Genomic DNA, 27,013 nt, shown 5'->3' with positions numbered 1-27,013 from the left:
TGAATTCCCACAACTTTCATAAAATTTCATAAAATTTCATAACATTTTTTATGTGTTAATTTTTCATGACATTTCCAGAATATACTCAATGTACTCTTAGGATATTCCTGGAATATTTTTAGAATGTTTTCAAAATATTTTATTGGAAATGTTTTTAGAAATGGTTTTGGAAATTGATGCAAAGTGATGGAAGACATTAATACACCAATAAGAAAATAAAAGGAAACAAAAAGATCAAAAAAAGGAACATAATGGAATGAAAGAACAAAAGAATAAAAGAAAAGACAAGAGAACCCAAGGGGGGATACAAGCTATAATAAATTGTAAATTGAATTGTGTTAAAAATTACACGTCTTATTCCACAAAATAGCTGATGTCCCACTCCTTGTTCACACCTGTCGGTTCCCTAGTACCCAACTTCCATATCCAGTACAGTTCTTTTTCGGTGAGGACATTAAACCTATTCCCCCCCCCCCCCCCCCGTGATGGTTTCCTTGCTACATCTATTACCTTAACCCAAATGGGCTCGTTGGTAAAATGAATCCCATTGAAGTGTTTAGCTACACCAGAGTCCTTGTTATAATTCCTAATATCCCTTTTGTGTTCTCCTATTCTGGAACGTAAGGAACGTGAGGTTTGACCTACGTATTGTACCTGACACAATTCACATTCTAAGAGATATATGACAAAGTTTGTGCCACAATTAGCATAACGCTCCATATTGAAACTCTCATTAGATAGAAGATCATCCCCATCCAAAAGACATAGATTTTTCTTAATAATATCACAGAGTTGATTGAACTGTAATGAGAACTCATTAGAAAACACTATACTGTAGTTTCATCATTAAATCTATGCTCTTTAGGAGACTCTTTGTAATCAGTTGAGACTTGGTTTGAATAAATCTCCCTAATGTGTGTTACTGTTCATTTTAACATTTCTAGGTTATATCCCCTCACAACTAGTCTGTCAATTAATTGATTGGCTTGCTGTTCAAAAAGCTCATCAGAATTAGTATTTCTCCTTAGCCGTAGAAACTGGCTTCCAACAAGAAAAAATACATTTTTTAGATCTCACATTAACAGGACTGGTTGAAGAAAACAAAATAATTACTAACACCTATAGGAAGTCTACATCTGGTAACACTATATTACATGCCAGATCATGTCACCCTAATCACCTTATTAGGTCTATACCAAAAAGCCAGTTTCTACGGCTAAGGAGAAATACTAATTCTGATGAGCTTTTTTTTTTTTTTTTTAAATGATTTTTATTGAGGTAAAATGACAATCACAAATAGAAACTACATATAGAAATATCATGGCAACATGCCCATTTGACATTCAGTAAATTTTACAAAGTGGATTGAACAAGCATGACCTTACAACTGTATAACCCGGACTTAACACAGTCCGAATATGTAACTTCAAGCCATGGGCATTACCTCATTTTTACATAAGTGCATGAACAGAGGACAAATAAAACAGCTCTAAATATCTAGTTGGGTGCAAGCCCAAATTTTCTAACCAAAATAAAACCTTTTGCAGGCTTGTGCTTGTCCTTGGAATAGTCATCTCTAAAAAAAAAAGGGGGGGGGGAAACCTATGTGAAGTTGCTGCAGGTGCTGTCTCAGTAGGAAATGTTTTTAAATTAAATTAGTCCCTTATGGACCTCAAGGATAAGAAAAACACTGCAGCGACATATAGAATGTGGTTAGGGATACAGTAGCTGCACATTAAGCTGCACCAACCTATCGCCCCTCCGAAAAAACTGAAGCCACTTTTAACAAAACAGCGATAGGGGGTGTTGTGGCTTTATATGAAGATATGTAATGATATGCAGCTCGAAATCCATTATGTAAAGCATATCCCTATCTCAGTGGACACATCTGCAGCACTTTTAAATGCTCAGGTAACCTTACGTGTGAGGGGGAGAGACAGGGGCGAGAGCTTTGAAGCAGTTTCCTTGTAGTCTTGAGAACCGCCCATAGAATATTGACATTATGACAAGAATATGGAGCTAGGTAATATGGGAAAGTAAGTCCCTGTACAACATTCCAAGGAAGTAAAATACATAACCTACTAAGTACAGGTTAAGACATATGGATGCAAGTAGCTTCTTCTACAGAACAAATTGTTAATCAGACCTGCAGCTATCTAGCGGTTACCAGTAACCACCCATTCCACAGATAAGAATAAAAAATAGAAAAAATAAATAAAAAGGTGCATTCTAGTTTAGACTGTGGGATTAAACAAGCATAGGACTATAAACACGTAGGTGTAATGGCAAATTACAGCATAGTTAGGAAAATATGAGCCAACAGTCCATTAACTATTAGAAAAAGTTAACATTCCCAGGCAATAATCAGATGTGAAGTAATGAGTTTCATGCTACCTAGGGAATGCTAAATGCAATAATTTTCTATTACATAATGCACCAACAAGCTTTTAATTTATCTAGGGAATAATAAACATATTTATAGTATATTCAATTTACATGGCTATGCACACTTAACTGGACATTGAGAACAACAACAAATGTATTGTACCTGGCATATTAAGACAGTTCCCAAGCTGCAGACACCCCACAAAAACAAGCTACCATCTTGTAGTAGATATATCTCCCAAAAATCTAATTAAGGTTACCTAACAACTATATACTTATAGGGAGCCCGCAGCTCAGATTCCAAATAATTTTATAGGACTTTTGAAATAGTCTATCAGGCCATCATTAATATGTACATAAATCAGCAGTGGAGTACCATGAGACCGCAAGGCCATCGTTCTTATATGGGGAGATCCGGATTGGCAATGACGATACAGTCCCAGGCCTGATAGCAGACGAAATACCAAAGTCAACCAACGCCACATCGGGCAACTATTTCCACAGGGAGGCCGGCCCACGGACTACCTTTAAAGTCTCCAAGAAGATCCGACTGCTCTGCTTGCCTACTCAGACTCAGAGTTCCCCTGCAGGGCCAGATCTGTACAACATATTTCCAACCTTGTATGCGGCAAACCTCTCCAGGTGCGCAGGTGAGCATTCCGGCTTCTACTGTGCTTAGGTATGGGGTTCTCATCGCTAGCAACCTGGCTTGGTCTGTAGTGTCAAATACTCCCAGATAATTGTAAGACCCAGCTACACACCTGGGGAACTCTCCTGGCTGACCTCGCGTCTCACTAGGCAGAATGGTCCCTGACAGCGCTACAGGATGCACATTCTCCCCTTCCGGAGGGCCGGCCGTACCCCCTTGGATAGGGGCCAAAGTAGAAGGTAGGGAATCTTGACAGAAGCTCGTCAGCTCATTAACGGTTGAGAGTGGGATTAGACCCAATTGTGCAGCGCTGCTTAGACGAATAGGATCTGCATTCACAGCCTTGCAGAGATTAGGTACATCCATGCTAGCGTGGGTGCTCTCCATGTGGCCCAGAAGCCGGTCAAATTTTTTACACAGCGAGAGCTCGAAGTCAGCCATTAACTCTTGTATGACCTGCATAGCCTCCTCCATGGTTAATCTTGAGAAATGAATAGCAGTATGACAGCCAATACTACTTTACCCCGGGGTACGGGGGGGGGGAGGTTACCAGTTAGGACGCCGCCTCCAACTTCAACGGTCCAGTTCAGAAAACTGCCGGTGTCATATGGATAAAAGTTATGTCCTCAGGTTCAGCACAGACTTCTCCAACTAGATATACCAGTCTCAATGTTAGGTGGGACCTGTAGTAGTAGGTAATCAGAGGATTCACCTTATTTTCCTAGCAGTCACTGAATTTGCGACCGATCATGGACGCTGCCCGGACACGCCCCCCTCTGATGAGCTTTTTGAACAGCAAGCCAATCAATTAATTGACAGACTAGTTGTGAGGGGATATAACCTAGAAATTGTAAAATGAACAGTAACACACGTTAGGGAGATTTATTCAAACCAAGTCTCAACTGATTACAAAGAGTCTCCTAAAGAGCATAGATTTAATGATGAAACTATAGCGTTTTCTACTGAGTTCTCATTACAGTTCAATCAACTCTGTGATATTATTGAGAAAAATCTATGTCTTTTGGATGGGGATGATCTTCTATCTAATGTTAAAAGTAATGTGAAATTTGTCTCAAAGAAAGCCCCCACTTTAGCTAAGACGTTATCTCCAAGTTCAGTCACTAGTCTTCATGGCAAACATGTCAGTAATTGGCTATTGAGGAAAGGCACCTTCAAATGCCTTTCTAGGAATTGTGTCACATGCGAAGTGATCACTTTAGGTGATAGATTCAAGAGTACTGCTACTGGCGAGAGTTTCAATATGGAGCATTATGCCAATTGTGGCACAAACTTTGTCATATATCTCTTAGAATGTGAATTGTGTCAGGTACAATAAGTAGGTCAAACCTCACATTCCTTACGTTCCAGAATAGGAAAACACAAAAGGGATATTAAGAATTATAACAAGGACTCTGGTGTAGCTAAACACTTCAATGGGATTCATTTTACCAACGAGCCCAAAATTTTGGTTAAGGTAATAGATGTAGCAAAGAAACCATCATGGGGGGGTAGGTTTAATGTCCTCACCAAAAAAGAACTGTACTGGATTTGGAAGTTGGGTACTAGGGAACCTACAGGTTTGAACAAGGAGTTGGACATCAGCTATTTTGTGGAATAAAACGTGTAATTTTTAAAACTTAATTCAATTTACAATTTATTATAGCTTGTGTCCCCCCTTGGGTTCTCTTGCCTTCTCTTTTATTCTTTTGTTATTTCATTCCATTATGTTCCTTTTTTGATCTTTTTTGTTTCCTTTTATTTTCTTATTGGTGTATTAATGTCTTCCATCACTTTGCAGCCAATTTCCAAAACCATTTCTAAAAACATTTCCAATAAAATATTTTGAAAACATTCTAAAAATATTCCAGGAATATTCTAAGAGTACATTGAGTATATTCTGGAAATGTCAAGAAAAATTAACATTTAAAAAATGTTATGAAATTTTATGAAATGTTATGAAAGATGTGGGAATTCATGAATTTACAGGATGTTTTTAAGTATTTTTGTATGATAACGTTATGATGATTATTGGTGTATTTAATATTTCATTATTGTGTAGATTGTTCAAGCATATCAATTTTGTTATAAGTGAGGAATCTTTTATTGAGGGAGTATCCTTGTTTTTATCATTATTATAGTTACTAACAATTATGTAGGTAGTTTGAACATATTTATTAATTATGTAATGAGTTTGGAATCTCTCATTGACGGATTGTCTCAGTTATCATTATTATTGTCATTAATAACATAATAGATTGTTGGGGCTTAGAATGAGTACAGTCTTAAATCAGATATATTGGTTGAATTATTTGATTTTTAAATATATTTTTATCTGTGTTGTACTTATTTAGCACGTTTGTCTGTGGGTTGGCTTAATTCCTGCTTACAGCTGTTGATATGGCAACCGTTGTGTTGCTTTTATTTGATTGGCTGTGGTTGGTATAAAGCCCTTCCCTTACGTGCAGGGGGTTAAGCCTCTGATTAAGTGCCGCAGGGCACGAAACATGTAAGGTCTCCTACTCCTTCTGCTTTTTGTTTAGCACTATTGAGTGTTTATTTTTATACATTTGAAATAAAGCAGTGTTTTTATCTTTATTTCTGTGAAGCCTTTTTTGAGTGCCGCCTATTTTTTCTATTTAAGGAAAATAGCTAATTGGGCCCAATTTGGACATTTCCACTTCGGAGTGTACTCACTTTTGTTGCCAATGATTTAGATATTAATGGCTGTGTGTTGAGTTATTGTGAGGGGACAGCAAATTTACACTGTTATACAGGCTGTACACTCACTGCTTAACATTGTAGCATTCTTCAGTGTTGTCACATGAAAAGATATAATAAAATATTTACAAAAATGTGAGGGGTGTACTCACTTTTGTGGGATACTGTATATGTGTATATATATATATATATATATATATATATATATATATATATATATATATATACAGGGAGTGCAGAATTATTAGGCAAGTTGTATTTTTGAGGATTAATTTTATTATTGAACAACAACCATGTTCTCAATGAACCTAAAAAACTCATTAATATCAAAGCTGAATAGTTTTGGAAGTAGTTTTTAGTTTGTTTTTAGTTATAGCTATGTTAGGGGGATATCTGTGTGTGCAGGTGACTATTACTGTGCATAATTATTAGGCAACTTAACAAAAAACAAATATATACCCATTTCAATTGTTTATTTTTACCAGTGAAACCAATATAACATCTCAACATTCACAAATATACATTTCTGACATTCAAAAACAAAACAAAAACAAATCAGTGACCAATATAGCCACCTTTCTTTGCAAGGACACTCAAAAGCCTGCCATCCATGGATTCTGTCAGTGTTTTGATCTGTTCACCATCAACATTGCGTGCAGCAGCAACCACAGCCTCCCAGACACTGTTCAGAGAGGTGTACTGTTTTCCCTCCTTGTAAATCTCACATTTGATGATGGACCACAGGTTCTCAATGGGGTTCAGATCAGGTGAACAAGGAGGCCATGTCATTAGATTTTCTTCTTTTATACCCTTTCTTGCCAGCCACGCTGTGGAGTACTTGGACTCGTGTGATGGAGCATTGTCCTGCATGAAAATCATGTTTTTCTTGAAGGATGCAGACTTCTTCCTGTACCACTGCTTGAAGAAGGTGTCTTCCAGAAACTGGCAGTAGGACTGGGAGTTGAGCTTGACTCCATCCTCAACCCGAAAAGGCCCCACAAGCTCATCTTTGATGATACCAGCCCAAACCAGTACTCCACCTCCACCTTGCTGGCGTCTGAGTCGGACTGGAGCTCTCTGCCCTTTACCAATCCAGCCACAGGCCCATCCATCTGACCCATCAAGACTCACTCTCATTTCATCAGTCCGTAAAACCTTAGAAAAATCAGTCTTGAGATATTTCTTGGCCCAGTCTTGACGTTTCAGCTTGTGTGTCTTGTTCAGTGGTGGTCGTCTTTCAGCCTTTCTTACCTTGGCCATGTCTCTGAGTATTGCACACCTTGTGCTTTTGGGCACTCCAGTGATGTTGCAGCTCTGAAATATGGCCAAACTAGTGGCAAGTGGCATCTTGGCAGCTGCACGCTTGACTTTTCTCAGTTCATGGGCAGTTATTTTGCGCCTTGGTTTTTCCACACGCTTCTTGCGACCCTGTTGACTATTTTGAATGAAACGCTTGATTGTTCGATGATCACGCTTCAGAAGCTTTGCAATTTTAAGAGTGCTGCATCCCTCTGCAAGATATCTCACTATTTTTTACTTTTCTGAGCCTGTCAAGTCCTTCTTTTGACCCATTTTGCCAAAGGAAAGGAAGTTGCCTAATAATTATGCACACCTGATATAGGGTGTTGATGTCATTAGACCACACCCCTTCTCATTAAAGAGATGCACATCACCTAATATGCTTAATTGGTAGTAGGCTTTCGAGCCTATACAGCTTGGAGTAAGACAACATGCATAAAGAGGATGATGTGGTCAAAATACTCATTTGCCTAATAATTCTGCACTCCCTGTATATATATATATATATATACACACACACATATTTAGACATGTATATGTACAGTATGTATCTCTATGTTAAATCTCTTTTCATGCCTTTTTTGTAACACCTGAGATCTCATATCTTTGAGCCCTTATAATTTTTTGCTGCAATTTAAAATTTTTTTTTTTTTTATTATAGAGTGTTATTATGAGTGTAACTGTACTTTTAAATGTATTTTTTTTTGTGTTTTGTGCAACCTTTTAGTCAAGCATAACAGTTAACCAGAGCTCTGAAGTCACACTATCCAGACACCCATTAAATTAATTGCACTCAAGCTAATGAGTTTACTTTCAACCTGTAATACGTGGGCTACTTACGACGCGTGAAAAGAGCCATGATCAACCCCTTTTTGTTTGCAAGCAACAGGTTACTTACCACTCATTATCTAACCCAATATTTTTTAAATTGAATCTACAGTATTTCAATATTGCAGTACCATATTTAAAATAATGGCTATGGCTATTTTACATACATACTCCTTAAAATTCTGCTAACAAAGTAATAATTCTAATGAGATAAACAACATGCAAATTAGACATTAAAACTGCACTAATGTCATTCTCTGTAACCTTCAGTTATTTATTTTATTCATATACGTTACAGACCAAATAAAGGAATTGGAATACTGAGCAAATGGTATTTAATAAGGATACGATCAGTCCCAGGAAACAGTACAGTACCTCTAATTAGTTCTCCCATGATGCACCCCATAGACCACATGTCAACTGAAAACGAAAGTGAGATGAAAATAAACAAAGACGCAACCTTACAATAATGTGCCTGGAGGACTGTGTTAATATTACCACACATCTTATAGTAGATGGGAAACTAAATTAATTCTATCACCAAATTTAAAGGAATATTAAACTAAAAATTTTTTTTTTATCAATACGGAAGAACACATTTTTTTCAACATAAATTTTTGTTTGCATGATAAAAGGTTCAGAGAAATCATTATCTATTGAAACTGACAGGAATTAATGGTTATATGATCACTATAGGCAGTGAAAGACCCCACAACCATAATACAAGAAAATATTTTTTCCCCTAGTACAGAAGCATCTGTTTTACAACAAAAAATAACATTTTTAAATTTAGATGAAAATGTCCTGTTAATCATAGGCTGTTTAAGTGGGTAAGATCTTTGAAAAAAAATATGTCTTCATTCTTTTTAGGTTGATTTCCAATACGTCTGCTTGATTCTGCAAATGTTACCATAAGATTTCTTATACAAATTGGCATAACACTTCTTTATACTGTAAATGGTTAAAAATTAAATTAAAGGGACAGTAAACCTCAAAAATAATGTTGTATAATTCTTCACATAGTGCAGAATTATATAACATTATATTATCCTTATCTGTATAAACATAATATTCCCTTTTAATTTTAAAAAAACCCGGCTGTTTTACAAACCCGCTCTCTGCTCTCTGCTGAGCAGGTTTGTAAAACAGCCGGGTTTTTTTTTTTAAATTAAAAGGGAATATTATGTTTATACAGATAAGGATAATATAATGTTATATAATTCTGCACTATGTGCAGAATTATATAACATTATTTTTAAGGTTTACTGACACTTTAAAGTAAACAGAGCCTGTTTTACCTATAAATTTCTACTGCAGATTGCATTTTCTTGAAGTGAATCTTGCAAATTGAAAGGGGCATTAAACTCAGAAACAAATTCTCCATAATAGATTAAATTATGCATAATGAAAAAACCTCCACCATTTTATCACCTGTCTCAAGTTAGTTATGGACAGATACTGTATGTGGCAGAGTTAAAGGGACAGTATACTCCGAAATTTAAACTTCAAATTTACATTTGCATGATGTATTAAACATAAGTTTCATTCATCACTTTCTAAATAATTAATTTTTTAGACTATTAATTTGATCCCAAATCTTAGCCCCCTTGTATGTTGACTGTCCACCTACCTCTCCACAGTTTTTTTTTAATATTTGTAAGTAATGTTCTTCCACCTAGTGTAAAAATATTTGTTGCGCTATGGGAAATATTTGTGAATGTGAGACGTTGACATAATTATTTCCTGGTTTCTTCTTTACACAGGAATGCGCATGCGCAACTTCCGACGTTCACGTGAAGTGATCGATGCTTAGAACATCAGGTATAAGAGAGCATGCATGCGCAGTCGATTCTTTATAAGACGCAACAGCCGCTCTGTAGAGACATAAGTGTGAGTGAGCTTTAGTGGGAGGAAAGGTGGGCGTGTAAATATTTTGCATGTGGGAAGAACAGAATTTCTCTATACCGCCAATCTTAGATATGTCATGGAGGGGTTGGGGAACGAATGGCAATTAACAGTTGCAGACAAAAAAATAAGATTAAATAAAACATCTAATTATGAATATTTATTGAAAATAAATAATGCAGTTTCAATGTAATGCTACCAATGAACATTGCAGAAGATTTTCTTAACTGTGAATTTACCGACCCTTTAAGAGGATATGAAACAGTCTGTTTCATTGTTGCAATAAAACAGCACTCATCAGTGGATTTAACTTAATAGAAATCACTGCATTATGTATTATACATCATTCTAAATAGATTTTACTTTTTATTTCTATAACAAACAAAAAAAACTTAATGTGTGCAGTTTCCATTACTTTCAGTCACATGCCTACAAGGAGCTGTTGTTTCTATAGGAAGGTTTATCTAGCTTGATTTCATAAAACTTCTAGAGTAAGATGAGCATGTTTAGTATTAAGTGCATAGACTAGAAAAACAGGGAATCAGATTTGCCCATGCTCAGAACAGGCAGAATACAGCATAATTTATATGGTGTTTACTGTTTTTTTACAGTCTACTTCTTTTCATGTTTACTTTGATTTAGAATATTTGGTTTTACTGTCTAATATCCCTTTAAAGGGACACTGAACCCAAATCTTTTCTTTCGAACCCAAATTTTAAGCAGCTTTGTAATTTACTCCTATTATCAAATTGTCTTCATTCTCTTGGTATCTTTATTTGAAAAGTAAGAATGTAAGTTTAGATGCCGGCCCATTGGTGGATAAATTCACCCACCAATAAACAAGTGCTGTCCAGAGTACTGAACCAAAATATGGATGGTTCCTTAGCCTAGATGCCTTCTTTTTCAAATAAAGATAGCAAGAGAATGAAGAAAAAATATAATAGGAGTAAATTAGAAAGTTGCATGCTCTATCTGAATCACGAAAGAAAAAAAATTGGGTTCAGTGTCCCTTTAACCCCTTAAGGACCAAGAACATACGCCGTACATCCTCAAAAAAGTACAGTTAATGACCGAGGACATATGGCGTACGTCCTTGGTCTTGGAAAGCAGTGGAAGCGATCCTGATCACTTCCAGCCGCTTTCCGGTTATTGCAGTGATGTCTCGATATCGATATCGAGGCATCCTGCAATAACCCCCCTTGGCCATCCGATGCAGAGAGAGCCACTCTGCACTGGACATCGATGGCCGGTATCGTTGGTGGGTGGGAACCAGTCTGGGAGGCTGGTGGGCGACCATCGATGGGCCGTGTGATGTGGAGGGGGGCAGGATCATGGGCGGGATCACTGGGGTCATGCACGGGGCGGGGGCAGGCGCGTGCACGGGTAGGGAGCGTGTGGGAACCACTACACTACAGAAATATAATGGAAAAAAAAGTGGCACTGAGAGGTCCAACAATTTAAAATAAATCTAAGGGATCTGGGAGGGGGTGGGGGGGTTGCTCTTTGGGGGGAGCAAGCTACACTACAGAAAAATATAAAAATAAAAAAATAAAAAAAAAGATTTTACTGTAATCTGGGTACTGGCAGACAGCTGCCAGTACCCAAGATGGCTACCAATAAGTTAGAGGGGGAGGGTTAGAGAGCTGTTTGGGGGGGTATACTTTGGGTTGTCTTCTACACAACACTAAAGATAAAATTAACCCTACAAGCTCCCTACAAGCTCCCTAATTAACCCCTGCACTGCTGGACATAATACACGTGTGGTGCGCAGCAACATTTTGAAGCCTTCTAATTACCAAAAAGCAATGCCAAAGCCATATGTCTGCTATTTCTGAAGAAAGGGAATCCCAGAGAAGCATTTACAACCATTTGTGCCATAATTGCACAAGCTGTTTGTAAATGATTTCAGTGAGAAACCTAAAATTGTGGAAATTTTTTTTTATTTTTTATTTAATCGCATTTGGCGGTGAAATGGTGGCATGAAATATACCAAAATGGGCCTAGATCAATACTTGGGGTTGTCTACTACACTACACTAAAGCTAAAATTAACCCTGCAAGCTCCCTACATGCTCCCTAATTAACCCCTTCACTGCTGGGCATAATACACGTGTGGTGCGCAGTGGCATTTAGTGGCCTTCTAATTACCAAAAAGCGACGCCAACGCCATATTTACAACCATTTGTGCCATAATTGCACAAGCTGTTTGTAAATAATTTCAGTGAGAAACCTAAAGTTTGTGAAAAAATGTTTGAAAAAGTGAAATTTTTTTTTTATTTGATCGCATTTTGAAATGGTGGCATGAAATATACCAAAATGGGTTTAGATCAATACTTTGGGATGTCTTCTAAAAAAATATAGATACATGTCAAGGGATATTCAGGGATTCCTGAAAGATATCAGTGTCCCAATGTAACTAGCGCTAATTTTGAAAAAAGTGGTTTGGAAATAGCAAAGTGCTAGTTGTATTTATTGCCCTATAACTTGCAAAAAAAGCAAAGAACATGTAAACATTGTGTATTTCTAAACTCAGGACAAAATTTGGAAACTATTTAGCATCAGTGTTTTATGGTGGTTGTAGATGTGTAACAGAATTTGGGGGTCAAGTTAGAAAAAGTGTGTTTTTTTCCATTTTTTCCTCATATTTTATAAAAAAAATTATAGTAAATTATAAGATATGATGAAAATAATGGTATCTTTTGAAAGTCCATTTAATGGCAAGAAAAACGGTATATAATATGTGTGGGTACAGTAAATGAGTAAGAGGAAAATTACAGCTAAACACAAACACAGCAAAAATTGAAAAATAGCCTTGGTCCCAAATGGACAGAAAATGGAAAAGTGCTATGGTCATTAAGGGGTTAAGCATGTGAATACTGCAGTGTGCACCAATTCTCAGAATTAAAAAACATACAATTTTTAGAATTAAATTACAGGAAAAGGAGATAATGATAAAATTCTACATATGTTATTTTAAGGGTACTAGCATAAACTATGTTATAAGCAAATATGGTGCTGTTTTTCAGCTGCTGTCCATGGTACTGAAGATATCTATACAGAAACTAATGAAGTGCTGATTGTAATATTACATTTAAAAAGACAGAACTATACTATTCACAAATGAAAAAAGGCCTTAGAATAGGACTTTTAAAACTAGGGAAACTTAGGTTACAACATGTACTTATGTAATTAAAAATAATAAACCTGCATATTATTCTTATGTTAAAGTTTTAATTCATCATTATGTGTAGCATTTACTTAATGTTTACTGAGGATTTAAATGCATTTAAAAGTTTTTTTGCTATGTGGATCTAATGCATAAATATCATATGTCCCCTAATTCTAGTACCTGCTAATTTAATAGTTTAATTATTAAAAACCAAAGAATTGTCCTAAGCAAATTTTTTGAAAATTGAATGTGTATATGCTTATTTTGAAAGCAAAATGCAATACAAAATATATTTGAATATCCATTTCACATGATTATACCCACAGATATTAAAGGGATATTCCAGCCTAAATTGGAAACCACATGGGTGCATTTTGGTATTGAACAGAAGCAATTTTGTATTATACATATAGTTGTTTTAAAAGTGTGTTTAAAGGGATACTGAAACAAAATTTTTTCTTTCGTGATTCAGATAGAGCATGCAATTATAAGCAACTTTCTAATTTACTCCTATTATCAATTTTTCTTCATTGTCTTGGTATATTTATTTAAAAAAGAAGGCATCTAAGCTTTTTTTTCTGGTTCAAGACTCTGGATAGCACTTTTTTATTGGTGGATAAATTCATCCACCAACCAGCAAGAACAACCCAGGTTGTTCACCAAAAATGGGCCGGCATCTAAACTTACATTCTTGCATTTCAAATAAAGATACCAAGAGAATGAATCAAATTTGATAATAGGAGTAAATTAGAAAGTTGCTTAAAATGTCATATTCTATCTGAATCACAAAAGAAAAATTTGGGTTCAGTGTCCCTTTAAGTATGCACCGTGCACCAGCATTTTAAACACAGCACTTGCTCAGAGAGTTAAAGGTGCTTGTACCATCTGTTAATGACTCAATTTGTTAATTGCTGACATCATACAACCCCCAGGGATGAGCAGCTGCAACATTTAAAATGTGGGTGCTGTAACAATATCTAGCTATGCTTCACATGAACTTTCAGAGAAAAATGTTAACTCTAAAACAGTGATAACTTTTACTAGAAACATTTTTGGTAATACATATTGTATTAATAGTATATTGCAAATATGTTTCTAGTCAAATATGTAATTAATCTATGTGCATTTATCTTTTGACTGGAATGTCCCTTTAATCATTTTATTAACTTTTTTTGTGTTGAATATAGTACTTAAAGGGACACTGAACCCCAAAACAATTTCTTTCATGATTCAGATAGAACATGCAATTTTAAGCAACTTTCTAATTTACTCCTATTATCAATTTTTCGTCGTTCTCTTGCTATCTTTATTTGATAAAGAAGGCATCTAAGCTAATGAGCCAGATAATTTTTGGTTCAGTACTCTGGACAGCACTTTTTTATTGGTGGGTGAATTTATCCAGCAAGGGTGAATTTAATCAGCAAGAACAACCCAGGTTGTTCACCAAAAATGGGGCGGCATCTAAAGTAAAAAGGAGTAAATTAGAAAGTTGCTTAAAATTGCACGCTCTATCTGAATCACGAAAGAAAAAATTTGGGTTCAGTGTCCATTTAAGGTGTTACTAAAGGGTTAGTTTTAACATAAACAATACAGCAAAAATACTTTAACAAAGAAAAAGGGTGTATAATAAACTGAAATGAAAGAAGTACAGAGCCAAAATTATTAATGCAGCTATTTATTTATAATAGCCCCGTATTTTTAGGCTTCAGTGATGTCATGGGTGACTTCCCTATGGATAGATCAACTTATTTCAACATATTTGAATCAAAGCATAAAGCTGTATATGGCATAGAAACCCTTTTTGTTTGGCACACTTTGTCCTATTTTTTCTATTTGTTATTTTATTATACATTATCACCCACTGCAAAGCAAGTGTTGCTCTAATCTACATGATGCATGCACCATTATACTCAGGTGCAATTATAATAAAGCAATTTCTAAAAAAGAAATAAAGTATAATTTTAAGCAAATTTATATTTAGCATATATTACTATAATATTAGTCCGTTAAAAATCAGTCAATTTGTAGAGTTTATTAGTAAAATATTCATTTGCTATAACTTTTGCCTGGAAGTTGCAAATTAAGTAACTGCTGCTAAAATAACACTGGGAAAATAACTGCATTACAAACAACGATTTTCAGCTGAGAGGTTTGTTAATGAAAGCTTAGAGCAAAGAATTAAAACTCCCTGTGGGTGGCATTTTTACTCAAAAGACACAATGAAAAATCAATGCATTTTTCAATAAATACTATGTAGCTGAGTCATAACAGCACAAGTAGTCACTGACTGTGAACCATGTTGGGTAAAATGACCAACTTCTTGCATGATGCTATTAGGTATCACCAAATAACCAATATACTTTACATCAACTGGAAAGCTTAACCAACACTTCAAATTTCTGCAATGCATTAAAAAGAAAATGTATTCTTACCTGATAAATTTGTTTCCTCTTGGACATGACAAGTCCACGGATCATCTTCATTACTTATGGGATATTTTCCTCCTGCCTGCAGGAGGCGGCAAATAGCACCTACAGCAAAACTGTTAAATAGTCCCTCCCTTCCCCTCCAACCCAGTCATTCGACCGAAGTTAGGAAGAGAAAGGAAAAACCAAAGGTGCAGAGGTGTCTGAAGTTTAGAAAAAATAACATCCTGTCTAAACAGACAGGGCGGGCCGTGGACTCGTCATGTCCAAGAGGAAACAAATTTATCAGGTAAGAATAAATTTTCTTTTCCTCTTAAGGACATGACGAGTCCACGGATCATCTTCATTACTTATGGGATACAATACCCAAGCTTAGAGGACACAGATGATACGGGAGGGACAAGACAAGATACCTAAACGGAAGGCACCACTGCTTGAAGAACCTTTCTCCCAAAAGTCGCCTCAGCTGAGGCAAAAGTATCAAATTTGTAGAATTTCAAAAAAGTGTGAAGAGAGGACCAAGTAGCAGCTTTACAAATCTGTTCAACAGTCGCTTCATTCTTGAATGCCCATGAAGAAGCCACAGCTCTAGTAGAATGAGACGTAATCCTCTCAGGAGGCTGCTTGCCAGCGGTTTCATAAACAAAGCGAATGATACTCCTCAACCAGAAAGAAAGTGAAGTAGCTGTCGCCTTTTGACTCCTTCGTTTCCCTGAGATAACAACAAATAAAGAGGAAGACTAACGAAAATCCTTCGTCGCCTGTAAATAAAACTTCAAAGCACGAACAACATCAAGATTGTGCAAAAGACGCTCCTTCTGAGAAGAAGGATTAGGGCACAATGAGGGTACAACAATCTCCTGGTTAATGTTACGGGCCAAAACTACCTTAGGAAGAAAACCCAACTTGGTACGCAAGACAACCTTATCTGCATGAAAAATGAGGTAAGGGGAAGTGCATTGCAACGCTGAGAGCTTGGACACTCTAGAAGAAATAGCAACCAGAAATAAAACTTTCCAAGACAGAAGTTTAATGTCCAAAGAATGCATAGGTTCAAATGGAACCCCTTGAAGAACATTAAGAACCAAATTAAGACTCCATGGAGGAGCAATAGGCTTAAATACAGGTCTGATTCTGACCAGAGCCTGACAGAAAGATTGAACATCTGGAACCTCTGCCAGACGTTTATGTAGTAACACCGACAAGGCCGAAATCTGACCCTTTAAAGAACTAGTCGACAAACTTCTCCAATCCCTCTTGGAGAAAAGCTAAAATTCTCGGAATCCTAATCCACGAGTAGCCATTAGATTCGCACCAATAAAGATATTTACGCCATATCTTATGGTAAATCTTTCTAGTTACCGGCTTACGAGTCTGAACCAAGGTCTCAATGACCGCATCAGAAAAACCTCGTTTTGACAAAATCAAACATTCAATTTCCAAGCAGTCAGCTTCAGATAAACTAGATTTGGGTGAAAGAAGGGACCTTGAATGAGAAGATTCTTCCTCAACGGAAGTCTCCAGGGTGGTAGAGACGACATGTCTACCAGGTCCGCAAACCAAGTCCTGTGAGGCCAGGCTGGAGCAATGAGGATCACCGGAGCCCTCTCCTGTTTGATTTGAGCAATGACCTGAGGAAGAAGTGCAAACGGGGGAAATAGGTATGCTAGCTTGAAGGACTAAGGAACTGCCAGAGCATCTATCAGTTCCGCCTCGACCTGTACCTCGGAAGCTTGGCATTCTGTCGAGATGCCATGAGATCCAATTCCGGTTGACCCCATTTGAGGATCAGACTTGAGAACACTTCCGGATGAAGTTCCCACTCGCCTGGATGGAAAGTCTGTCTGCTCAAAAAATCCACCTCCCAGTTGTCCACCCCTGGGATGTGGATTGCTGACAGATGACAAGAGCGGTTCTCCACCCACTGAATGATCTTGGATACTTCTGACATCGCCAAGGAACTCCTCGTTCCTCCCTGATGATTGATGTAGGCGACAGTCGTTATGTTGTCCGACTGAAATCTGATGAACCAGGCCGAGGCCAACTGAGGCCAGGCCAGAAGCGTATTGAAAATTGCTCTCAGTTTCAGAATGTTGATAGGAAGAAGAGACTCCACTCGGGCCCACACCCCCTGAGTCTTCAGAGAACCCCAGGCGGCTCTCCATCCTAAAAGACTGGTGCCTGTTGTCACAATCACCCAGGAAGGTCTGCGAAAGCAGGTTCCCTGAGAAAGATGATCCAGAGACAACCACCATTAAAGAGAGTCTCTTGTCTCCTTCTCCATGACTATTTGAGGAGACAAGTCCACATAATCTCCATTCCACTGTCTGAGCATGTTCAGCTGCTGAGGTCTGCGATGGAACCGAGCAAATGGGACAATGTCCATCGCCGCTACCATCAATCCGATTACCTCCATACACTTTGCCACAGATGGATTTCGGAGTGGTTTGGAGTATCTATAATCTTTGATTTCCTGACTTATGTCAGAAAATTCCTCATTTGAACATAATCTATTAAAGTTCCCAAAAAGGTAACCCTTGTCTTTGGAACTAGAGAACTCTTTTCTAGATTAACCTTCCACCCGTGAGATCTCAGGAAGACTATGACAATGTCGGTATGAGACTTTGCTTGATGGCAAGATGGCGCCTGGATTAGAATATCATCCAGGTAAGGCGCTACTGCAATGCCCCTTGGTCTTAGGACCGCCAAAAGAGAACCAAGCACCTTTGTGAAAATTCTGGGTGCTGTGGCCAACTCAAATGGAAGAGCCACAAACTGGAAATGTTTGTCCAGAAATGCAAATCTCAGGAATTTGTGTTGTTCCTTGTGAATAGGAACATGAAAATATGCATCCTTTAGGTCCACCGTCATCATGAATTGACCCTCCTGGATCAGGGGTAGAATAGTGTGAATAGTCTCCATCTTGAGTGATGGAATTCTGAGAAATTTGTTTAGACTCTTGAGGTCTAAGATTGGCCTGAAAGTTCCCTCTTTTTTGGGAACTACGAACAGATTGGAATAAAAAGCTTCTCCTTGTTCCTGAATAGGAACTGGAGCAATTACTCCCATGGAGGAGAGGTCTCTTACACAAGATAAGAACGCCTCTCTCAAACCGGTGATGGAGAAAAAGGAATACCTGGTCTATACCATTCCTTAGAAATAGTCTCTAAAGTCTTCTTAGGTATTGGAAAAACATCTGAATACGAGGGAATTTCAAAATATTTATCCATCTTACACAACTTTTCAGGAGTCAATACTACTGTAGAGTCACAATCATCTAAAGTTGATAATACCTCCCTGAGTAACAGGCGGAGGTGTTCTAACTTAAACCTGAAAGAAACCACCTCCAAATCTGAAAGGGGAACAGAACTTCCAGAATCAGAAAGTTCACCCTCCGGCAAAGACTCCGAACCCTCCAACTCATGCTCTTGGTGTAAATTTGAAAATGACACCAATGCATCAGTATCCATACTGACTCCATGGTCACTCCTCTTACGTCTGTTATAAACATGGGAAAGGCAGATAATGTATCAGAAAAAGAAGAAGACACTACCTTAGCTATATCCATTAAAGAAATATTTGAAGCTAAAGTATTAGTACAGGGCACTGCTTGAGCGGGCAAAATCTCTTGGGACATTTGGGGAGACGGCTGCAAAATACTTTGAAACTCATCTTGAGACCCCTGAGAAGCATCCGTCTTAGAAGAGGCTTGATCATGAAATATCCTGTCTTTGTAACTCAAGGCCCTCTCAACACATGAGGGACAAAAAGGAATAGGGGGTTCAACCTGAGCATTCAAGCACATAGAACAAAGAGCAGATTGATCAGCTTCAGTATCCATCTCTCACATAAAATAAAAACTTTTTTAAAAAAAAAAATACATGCAACTGTGACTTTAAAACAGCACCAAGGGATAGGCTTTTAAATTCTAAACAAAAAATTTGTACTGCCGTTTTTATATTATAGCAAAAAAATACAAAATAACGCTTTTCAAGACACATCTACACCTCAGCAGCCTGCTGCGGTGCCTACCTGCCACCAAACAAGCGATCGACCTCCCAGGACCACCGGATGCCGATATCAGAGGACCGGTGGAAAAACAGAACACACCGCTTGCCAGGAGCACTACCACCGCCTGGCCATTACCTTGTAGACAGAGGCCATGCGGTAACAGAACTCCATGCGACTTCTCAGCCTGGGAAGCAGACAGAATGAGGAAGCGTGCAGAAATAGGCCCGGTCCCATCATGGGCGTACATCAAATAAGCCTATCTAGCCCAGTATCCATGTTAAAAAACACAACAAGTTCATCGGAGCCCTAATAAAAATAATAAAAGCAGTCTCCCCAGTGCCTGTACATACTGATTGTGCCACAACATAACCCTATATCATAATAAGAGGAGTTTTGTCCCGGAGCTGCACTAGCAGCATAATACAAGTGTAAAAATAAGGGTAAGTAAAGTGCCATAATCACTCTGCCTGTGGTTCCAGAATGAAAAATAAATAGCACTTACCTCCATGCGGCCTGATAACAGGGTTGTCCAACAGGTCCTACTGCTCCGTCTCATAGCCCTGTGGAAGCAGATCAGCCTGAGTTACCATGTGCTTAGGCTATCTATAATGGGGCAGCAACATCTTAGGAGGTGCAGTGAGAATTATGTCCCACCAGTTCCTAATGCCTTAAAGCCACCAAAAAACCCTACTGTAGAGATTGATTAGGTCTAGGCTCACCCCAGAGCAAAGTAGTACAATCTGGCACTACTTAAAAATAACAAACTCTTGATTGAAGAATCTTTTTCTAACACCTCACTTTGCCATCTCCTATTACTAACGTAGGCAAAGAGAATGACTGGGATGGAGGGGAAGGGAGGGACTATTTAACAGCTTTGCTGTAGGTGCTCTTTGCCGCCTCCTGCAGGCAGGAGGAGAATATCCCATAAGTAATAAAGATGATCCGTGGGCTCATCATGTCCTTAAGAGGAAAACTTTGCAGAGATGTAATCTCAATGGTTACCTGACAGGGACATTAACTGTATAGTTATATTTATATTAAATATATAAACAATAAATACATTTTATGCACCTCTGTCAGATTAAAGGTGCTGCCATTTTAGAATTTAGGTTTCACTGCAAGTATCTGAAGGAGTTTTGCTGCACATGTGCAAACATGTCAGCACAGGAATGCAATAGAAGGTAAATTTCAGCACTGTGGTAGCCATGAACAGAGGAGAGTAACTTAAATTCTATGCTTATTAAAAAAACATAAATTATAACTTACCAGATAATTTTCTTTCCTTCGATACAGGGAGAGTCCACAGCTGCATTCATTACTTGTGGGAATACAGAACCTGGCCATCAGGAGGAGGCAAAGACACCCCAGCCAAAGGCTTAAATACCTCCCCCACTTCCTCCATCTCTCAGTCATTCTGCCGAGGGAACAAGGAACAGTAGGAGAAATATCAGAGTGAAAAATGTGCCAGAAGAAAAAACTGTTTAAATTTAGGGCCACCCACCAGAGAGCACAGGCAGGAGCTGTAAACTCTCCCTGTATCGAAGGAAAGAAAATTATCTGGTAAGTCATAATTTATGTTTTCCTTCTAAATACAGGGAGAGTCCACAGCTGCAAGTATACCAAAGCTACAGAGGACACTGAATGCTAATGGGAGGGACAATAAGAGGTGGCCCAATCTGAGGGCACCACAGTCTTCAAAAAGAACTCCAGAAGGCTTATTAGGATGATAGGAGGACCGAGCAGCCGTCCAACAATCAGAACCATAGGAACTCATGTCAGAGACCCACAAAGATGTCACCGCACTCGAACTGAGTCATAGACCTCTGAGGAGGCTCAAAACCCGCTGACTCCTAAAGCCGGCTAAACACACACCTCCACCAACAAGGAGGAAGCTAATCAGCTTCCAAACCTTGCACTCCCCAGAAAAAAATAACCTAAAGGTAACAGTTCCCAAAAAAAAAGGAAGAACCTTGTCCCATTTGGACAATGGATAGACGACCAAAAAAAACTCGGATAGTAAGAGACAGCAAAAAGAAAAACATAATGTAATAGAGCAACACATGAACTATGACTCGTGGAAATGCCACTACAAACTAAATAGGTCCTTGAATAAGATTAAAAAACCACCTCCTGTACAGGTACAAAGGAAAACCGAGGTAACTCCTGAAGGATAAATCCAACCCCAAAAGGAGCAGGAGAAGACTTGCCGGTCCTGCCGCAGGCAGTAGGCCCTAACAAAATAATGGAACACTTCTAAGATTCATGATATCTGGAACCAAGTAACAACAGATAGCAAAGAAAACTACCTCTGAACTATACCAGAGAAAAGAACAACAGTAGGGACCATCTGCAATCTTCTGATTGCCTGGCAGCTAAGCCAACCCAGATTAACCTGGCAGGTTGTCCCTACAAACCAGAACTAGCTAGACAAACCCTCCATCTGTAAGAAGTAGTTATCCTTGTGGATCTCAACTGCGGAATATAGTAGAATGTATGCCTTTAGCAAAGATACAGTGAGTGTTTTACAATGTATCTGTTGGTCTTGGCGAATCAGTTACTATTGAATTCGTATAACCTGACCAGTATTTCTGAATCAGGTTAGAATATTGGAGTTGGAAAGAACTGTAGGTCCTAAAGAAGTAGGAACAGATTGAGGTTAACCTGTGGCAAGGAATCCTTTAAGCACATAGGGTTAATGCCATCTGAATATCTAGTATGGTTAACTATAGGAACTTGAGGATATGTTATTAGTAGTCCAGGAATTTGTTGAATACACTGTAATAGTGTGCCTGCAGTTCTGTAAGTGAGGTTAAAGAAGCAGAGACTGAGAGGCTGTAGAGTCTCTCTGTAGCCAGGTGCTGCAGAGCAGTGAGAGCTGTCAGGCTGTTGCCTCTGTGTAATGCTGTGGGCTGTTGAGCTGCCGGAGCTGACAGGCTGCTGTGTCTGAGTAACGCTCTGTGCTGTGGAGTGGGTAATGCTGACAGGCATAGATAGAGGAAGGAACACGCTCACAGTTGGGGGCGTGTGTAAGCTGGAGTAGACAACAGAATCGTGCTGTAGGTAGGAAAAGTTCTTTGCGGTGATAAACTTAGATTCCTGATTTGTAAATAAGGTCCTGTTTAAAGGTGGTAGATTTCGCCAGCAGAGATGACCGCAAGTGCGGTTAGAGAGATGTAGCAGGCGGTAGTAGTCGGCTCCAAGTAATGCCTGTGCTGAGGCAATAGGTGTTAGTCCTGTGCAAACAAAGTATCCAATAAACTTGAGGAGTAATAGGAATCTATCCTTCGAAGATAGGCAGAAGAGGCTTCCTGTTATTGAAGCAATTATCCTTAGAGCAGGTAATATTCCTCAGAGAAAAGAGAATCCCTGTGGCTGCACTGTATGGCTGCTAGTACCTGAATGAACAACAATACTGAAGCAAGGGAGAGGGCGTGTCCAGGGTTTAAATAACCTTACAAGGTGTGAGTGTAGGTAAAATTAAAGGGCCAGGAAGGAATTGGAAATAATCAGTGACACCATCCCTTTAGAGGGGAGAAGATACTTTAGGATCCAGAAGCAAGTCTGGGCAAGCTAGTTCCTCCCGACACAAGAAGGGAGACCTCCATGCCTAAAATAGGAGACGAGGACCAGAAACAAACTGAAGGGAAGACCGAGAACCTTCCATAGAAGAAAACCATCTCATGGCTAGGTCCCAGTGAACCCTCGCAAATTGCTCCGGAAGGCGCAAGAGATCTTGACCCTGTAGGTCCCCACAACATGGGAACTCTCAGATAGCGAAGCCTTCACACCGTGCTGACGCACTTACTGGCAATATAAAGAGCAACAGCCTCACAGACACCCACTCCAGAGAGAATAGAGCCATCCTCAAAAAAGAGAGCCATTGCCGAAAATAAGAAGGTTACAAAAGACCTCCTCAGAATTTAAGAAAACTGCCACAGCAGTATTCAAAACTCCAAGCCTACAGCTTGCTAAAGCAGAAATTAATCCTAGAGACCATGCATTCCAGTGGCCCTCTGAAGAGAACTCGATCTGCGTTCCTCAGATCCCCAGTCGATAACCTCTGGATAAACAGAACAAACTGATTATTGTAAAGAACATCCGGACCAAAAGAGCATACTCAGAGATGAATTGCCACCACTACACAGGAGGGACTCACTAAGTCATAATAATTCACTCACCAAGAGGTCCCGACTGGTATGAAGCCAGCAACCAGATCTCAGAGGTTAAAAGCTCGACCGGAAAGAGAAACCCCCAAGATAATTGGAAGGAAATTCTAAGTCACAAAGAAACCACTTTCCCCTGCTGACGGGGAAGAGACCAAGACAAAACTGCCCCAGTGTACTAGGATAAAAGTCCTCCAACGCTTGGAGGTCAGAACCAAACACTGGAGAACGAATACCCAATCGGTATTGCTCAGACAGAAACAAAAAATTCTATGTCAAAGATGTGGCCTGGGCTGAATCCACCTCCCCCCCCCCACAGTGCCAATGAAGACCTGAAGGAGAATTGGAGAGTAAAAACAGATAAAGTATTTTAACTTTGCAAGTTCTAAGGCAAATAGCCTTCCTGTCTGAAAGACCAAGCTGCATCCAAAAGCCAGCCTGGTGCCATCACCAGAACTTAGGTCTATGGCCACCTCTGAGGGTGGAATCAGCATGAAGCAATCCCAAAAGTCTACTAGTAGATGCTGGACAAACCAGAACCATCAAAACTCGGGAGCCACGCAAGACCTAGAAAAAAAATGCTACTGCCACCTAAAACCTCAGATGCCAAAGAAATCTTAGGATCCAGAAAAAAAAATGATCCACTAGCAACCGAACCTGCTTAAACAAGGATTTTTAAAATGGGTATCCAGCAACAGTAGCTGGATTCGAACCCTCAACCTTTGAGCACAAAGCCACAGAGATACCCAGGCTGCATTGGACTGCTCTAGGCCAGAAAGATATCTTCAGCCAAAATCCCGGTAGAAAGAACTGTGAATTCCCACCGACCAAAGAGATCTAAGAAGCTCTGTCTAAAATCATCGGGGGAAAAACCCCTCCCCTTATTAGACCACAGCAACAGTGTGAAAACACTGCAAAGGGTACTGGAACAAGACTCCAAAAGTCACCTAGTCCAGAAGGCAGAAGGAAAAGCCCAACCCCGTCCTCTAGAACCCTTGGACTCCTATGATCCAGCATCAGGAGCCCATCTAAAAGAACCTAGGACAGGGCCTGCCTGTCCACCGGTATAGACAGACCTGCTCTGCCTGGACCAGAAGAGCTCCTTCTCTAAAGTATAAGGAAAAACAGACTTAACAATTAGCCAAAACAGGACCTGCCCGTCATCAAGGGTACGGCATGTCTGTCATAAAAACATAACAAAAAAGGAAATTCTTAAGTCCCAGCAGTGCTAGGAATACTGAGAATAACCAAAAATGAAATAAGCTCCTATCTAGAAAATTGAGGGATCATCACCTCGACCCAAGACCTAGAAACTTCCATTGGAAATCTCCAACAAACTCGAACATCAAAGTCGCTAGAAAAAAAAATCCCATGAGACAAAACATCCTTCTAAGAAGAGTTTCTTTAACAACCCAGAGCTCTAAAAAAGGAACAAACAACTATCTGAAAATGGAATAGCAAAGCAAGGAAAAAACAGGCAACCGATCTGGAAAAGGAGAGTGCAAACAAAAACAGGTCCAGCCTGTAATACAACACAATCCCCCATAGAGCTTGGAACTGGGATTTTAAATAAACAATAAAACAAAAAAGGTAACACAAGATGCCAAGGAATAGGATCCCATCCTTCCCTCGTCTAGTCAAGATCTGTATCAGATTTAGAGTACTGAGATGCAACTGACGGATCAGTACTGGGAACCTCTAACATCGCCAAAACCTCTCTTAGGAGTAAACGCAGGTGTGCCAATCTAAATCTAAATGCTAAGCCCTCCGCAGACGGAGGACCCAAGTCAGCAGACTCCGACCCAGGAGGATCTTCTTCTGAAGCCTCAGAGAGAACCGCATCCCCAGTGGACTGATTGGACACAACCTGTATTTTACACAAATGTCCATGGGCAGGAGAGCCCGGATTACCCCTTTGCTTACGTGTAGCAGGGATAGGTAACATAGCTAAGGAGATGGTCATGCAAAATTGCGTAGTAACCTCTGGTGTAAACAAACCCCTTACAGGCAAAGGAGGGTCAGAACCCAGGACAACTGCATATGTAGGAACAGAATCTAGGGAACACACCTCACTGTATGAAGAGTCCTCAGAGGCAGATGGCTCAGTTATCTCTAACATCTCAACATTGGTTACTAAGAACACTCTATTGTGGCATACGGAACATAAGAGAGGGCTGGCTTACCCAGGCTTCTTAACAATATACACAGGTATCAAAATCTGTATCGGAGGAATCCTCTGAAATAACAGAATCCTCCATAACTCGTCTATATCAAGTTATAGAAAAGAAAACAACTCGCACCTTATACCCCCAATGGCTGGGGCACTCACCACCTCCTATGACCCAGACAGATAGAGAAGATGTTCCTCTCCGCAGACACCCGGTCAGGAATCAGAAGATGGGGGGGAAAATGTGACCACTCCCAGTCACATGGTGCTCATGCATGACCTGTCCCTGCTAGGGAAAAAGCGCGCCATCTTAATAAAAACAAACTGCGCAGCTCTCCAATGAAAATAACCTGTATGTTCCATATCAGCCTAGTAGTCTAAACGTTCCTACAAATAAGCAGTCAAATCACATAACAATATATGATTTAAAAAGTCCCACTGTTCAATAATCCCCCTCAGGTGATATTTACCCTTTATTCCATAAAGATAAATGAGTCCCACTGTGACCCTGTCTTCTATCGTTAACATGTGTATAAAGTAATGAAACGATCTTACCGGAATCTGTGACGTGGAACAGTGACACTGTCCTTCAAGTTTGACAGATTGTAACAGAGCCTCTGACATGGACTTGATTAAAGAAAGCAGGCAGCGAAACTCATCAATGCTGATTGCTTAGAAGCTGTTAATATGAGTCTGGATGGGTTCACAGAAAGACTCTCCCTGCATCTCCAGACTCTAACTTTCATCAATGCTCTCACTGAGAGGCTGACAAGACTACTTAAAACTCCAATTCCATCTCGAAGAGTACTACCCTCCAAAAGGAACTACTCCGTAATCTTCCGACACTTCTCTGCCAACCTCCTGTGACGAAAGGCAAAGAATGATTGAGGGATGGAGGAAGTGGGGGAGGTATTTAGGCCTTTGGCTGGGGTGTCTTTGCCTCCTCCTGGTGGCCAGGTTCTGTATTCCCACACGTAATGAATGCAGCTGTGGACTCTCCCTGTATTTAGAAGGAAATGTATTTAGTGTTCAATGTCCCTTTAAATAAAATTGTTTTGAATAGCAACATCACTTTAATATTAATATTCTACTTTTTCTTTATATATTGAATATAAATGCACAATGGACCTTTTGTGCGATAAGGCTATAACCAAAATGTGTACATAATGTTTATTTCACTTTAACCTCAGGTCTGGAAATACTGTTGCTGTGCTCAATGGAAATTACATTTTGAGAGTAAAGCAACATCCTTTTATTATTTGCCAGAAAAAGGAGATAAATCATTACCGATTAT

The 27,013-nt window shown here is 39.2% G+C and overlaps 1 protein-coding gene across 7 annotated transcripts in view; it reads right to left on the bottom strand.

Moving 5' to 3' along the window:
• Window positions 1-27,013, bottom strand: part of MAPK10 (mitogen-activated protein kinase 10) — a 283,673-nt gene that overhangs the window by 172,936 nt on the left and 83,724 nt on the right. For 2 of the 7 annotated variants that reach the window (XM_053700780.1, XM_053700775.1), the window contains exon 6: window positions 8,228-8,299. The exons of the other annotated variants lie outside the window; for them this stretch is intronic. In XM_053700780.1, the coding sequence (XP_053556755.1) occupies window positions 8,228-8,299 (72 nt within the window). The remainder of the gene's footprint in view (window positions 1-8,227; window positions 8,300-27,013) is intronic. 7 annotated transcript variants of the gene reach the window in all.

Source organism: Bombina bombina, chromosome 2 (assembly GCF_027579735.1).
Source record: "Bombina bombina isolate aBomBom1 chromosome 2, aBomBom1.pri, whole genome shotgun sequence".
In the NCBI taxonomy this organism is placed as follows: domain Eukaryota; kingdom Metazoa; phylum Chordata; class Amphibia; order Anura; family Bombinatoridae; genus Bombina; species Bombina bombina.
The sequence above is the reverse complement of the archived record's forward strand: the minus strand, read 5'-3'. Positions and strand labels throughout refer to the sequence as shown.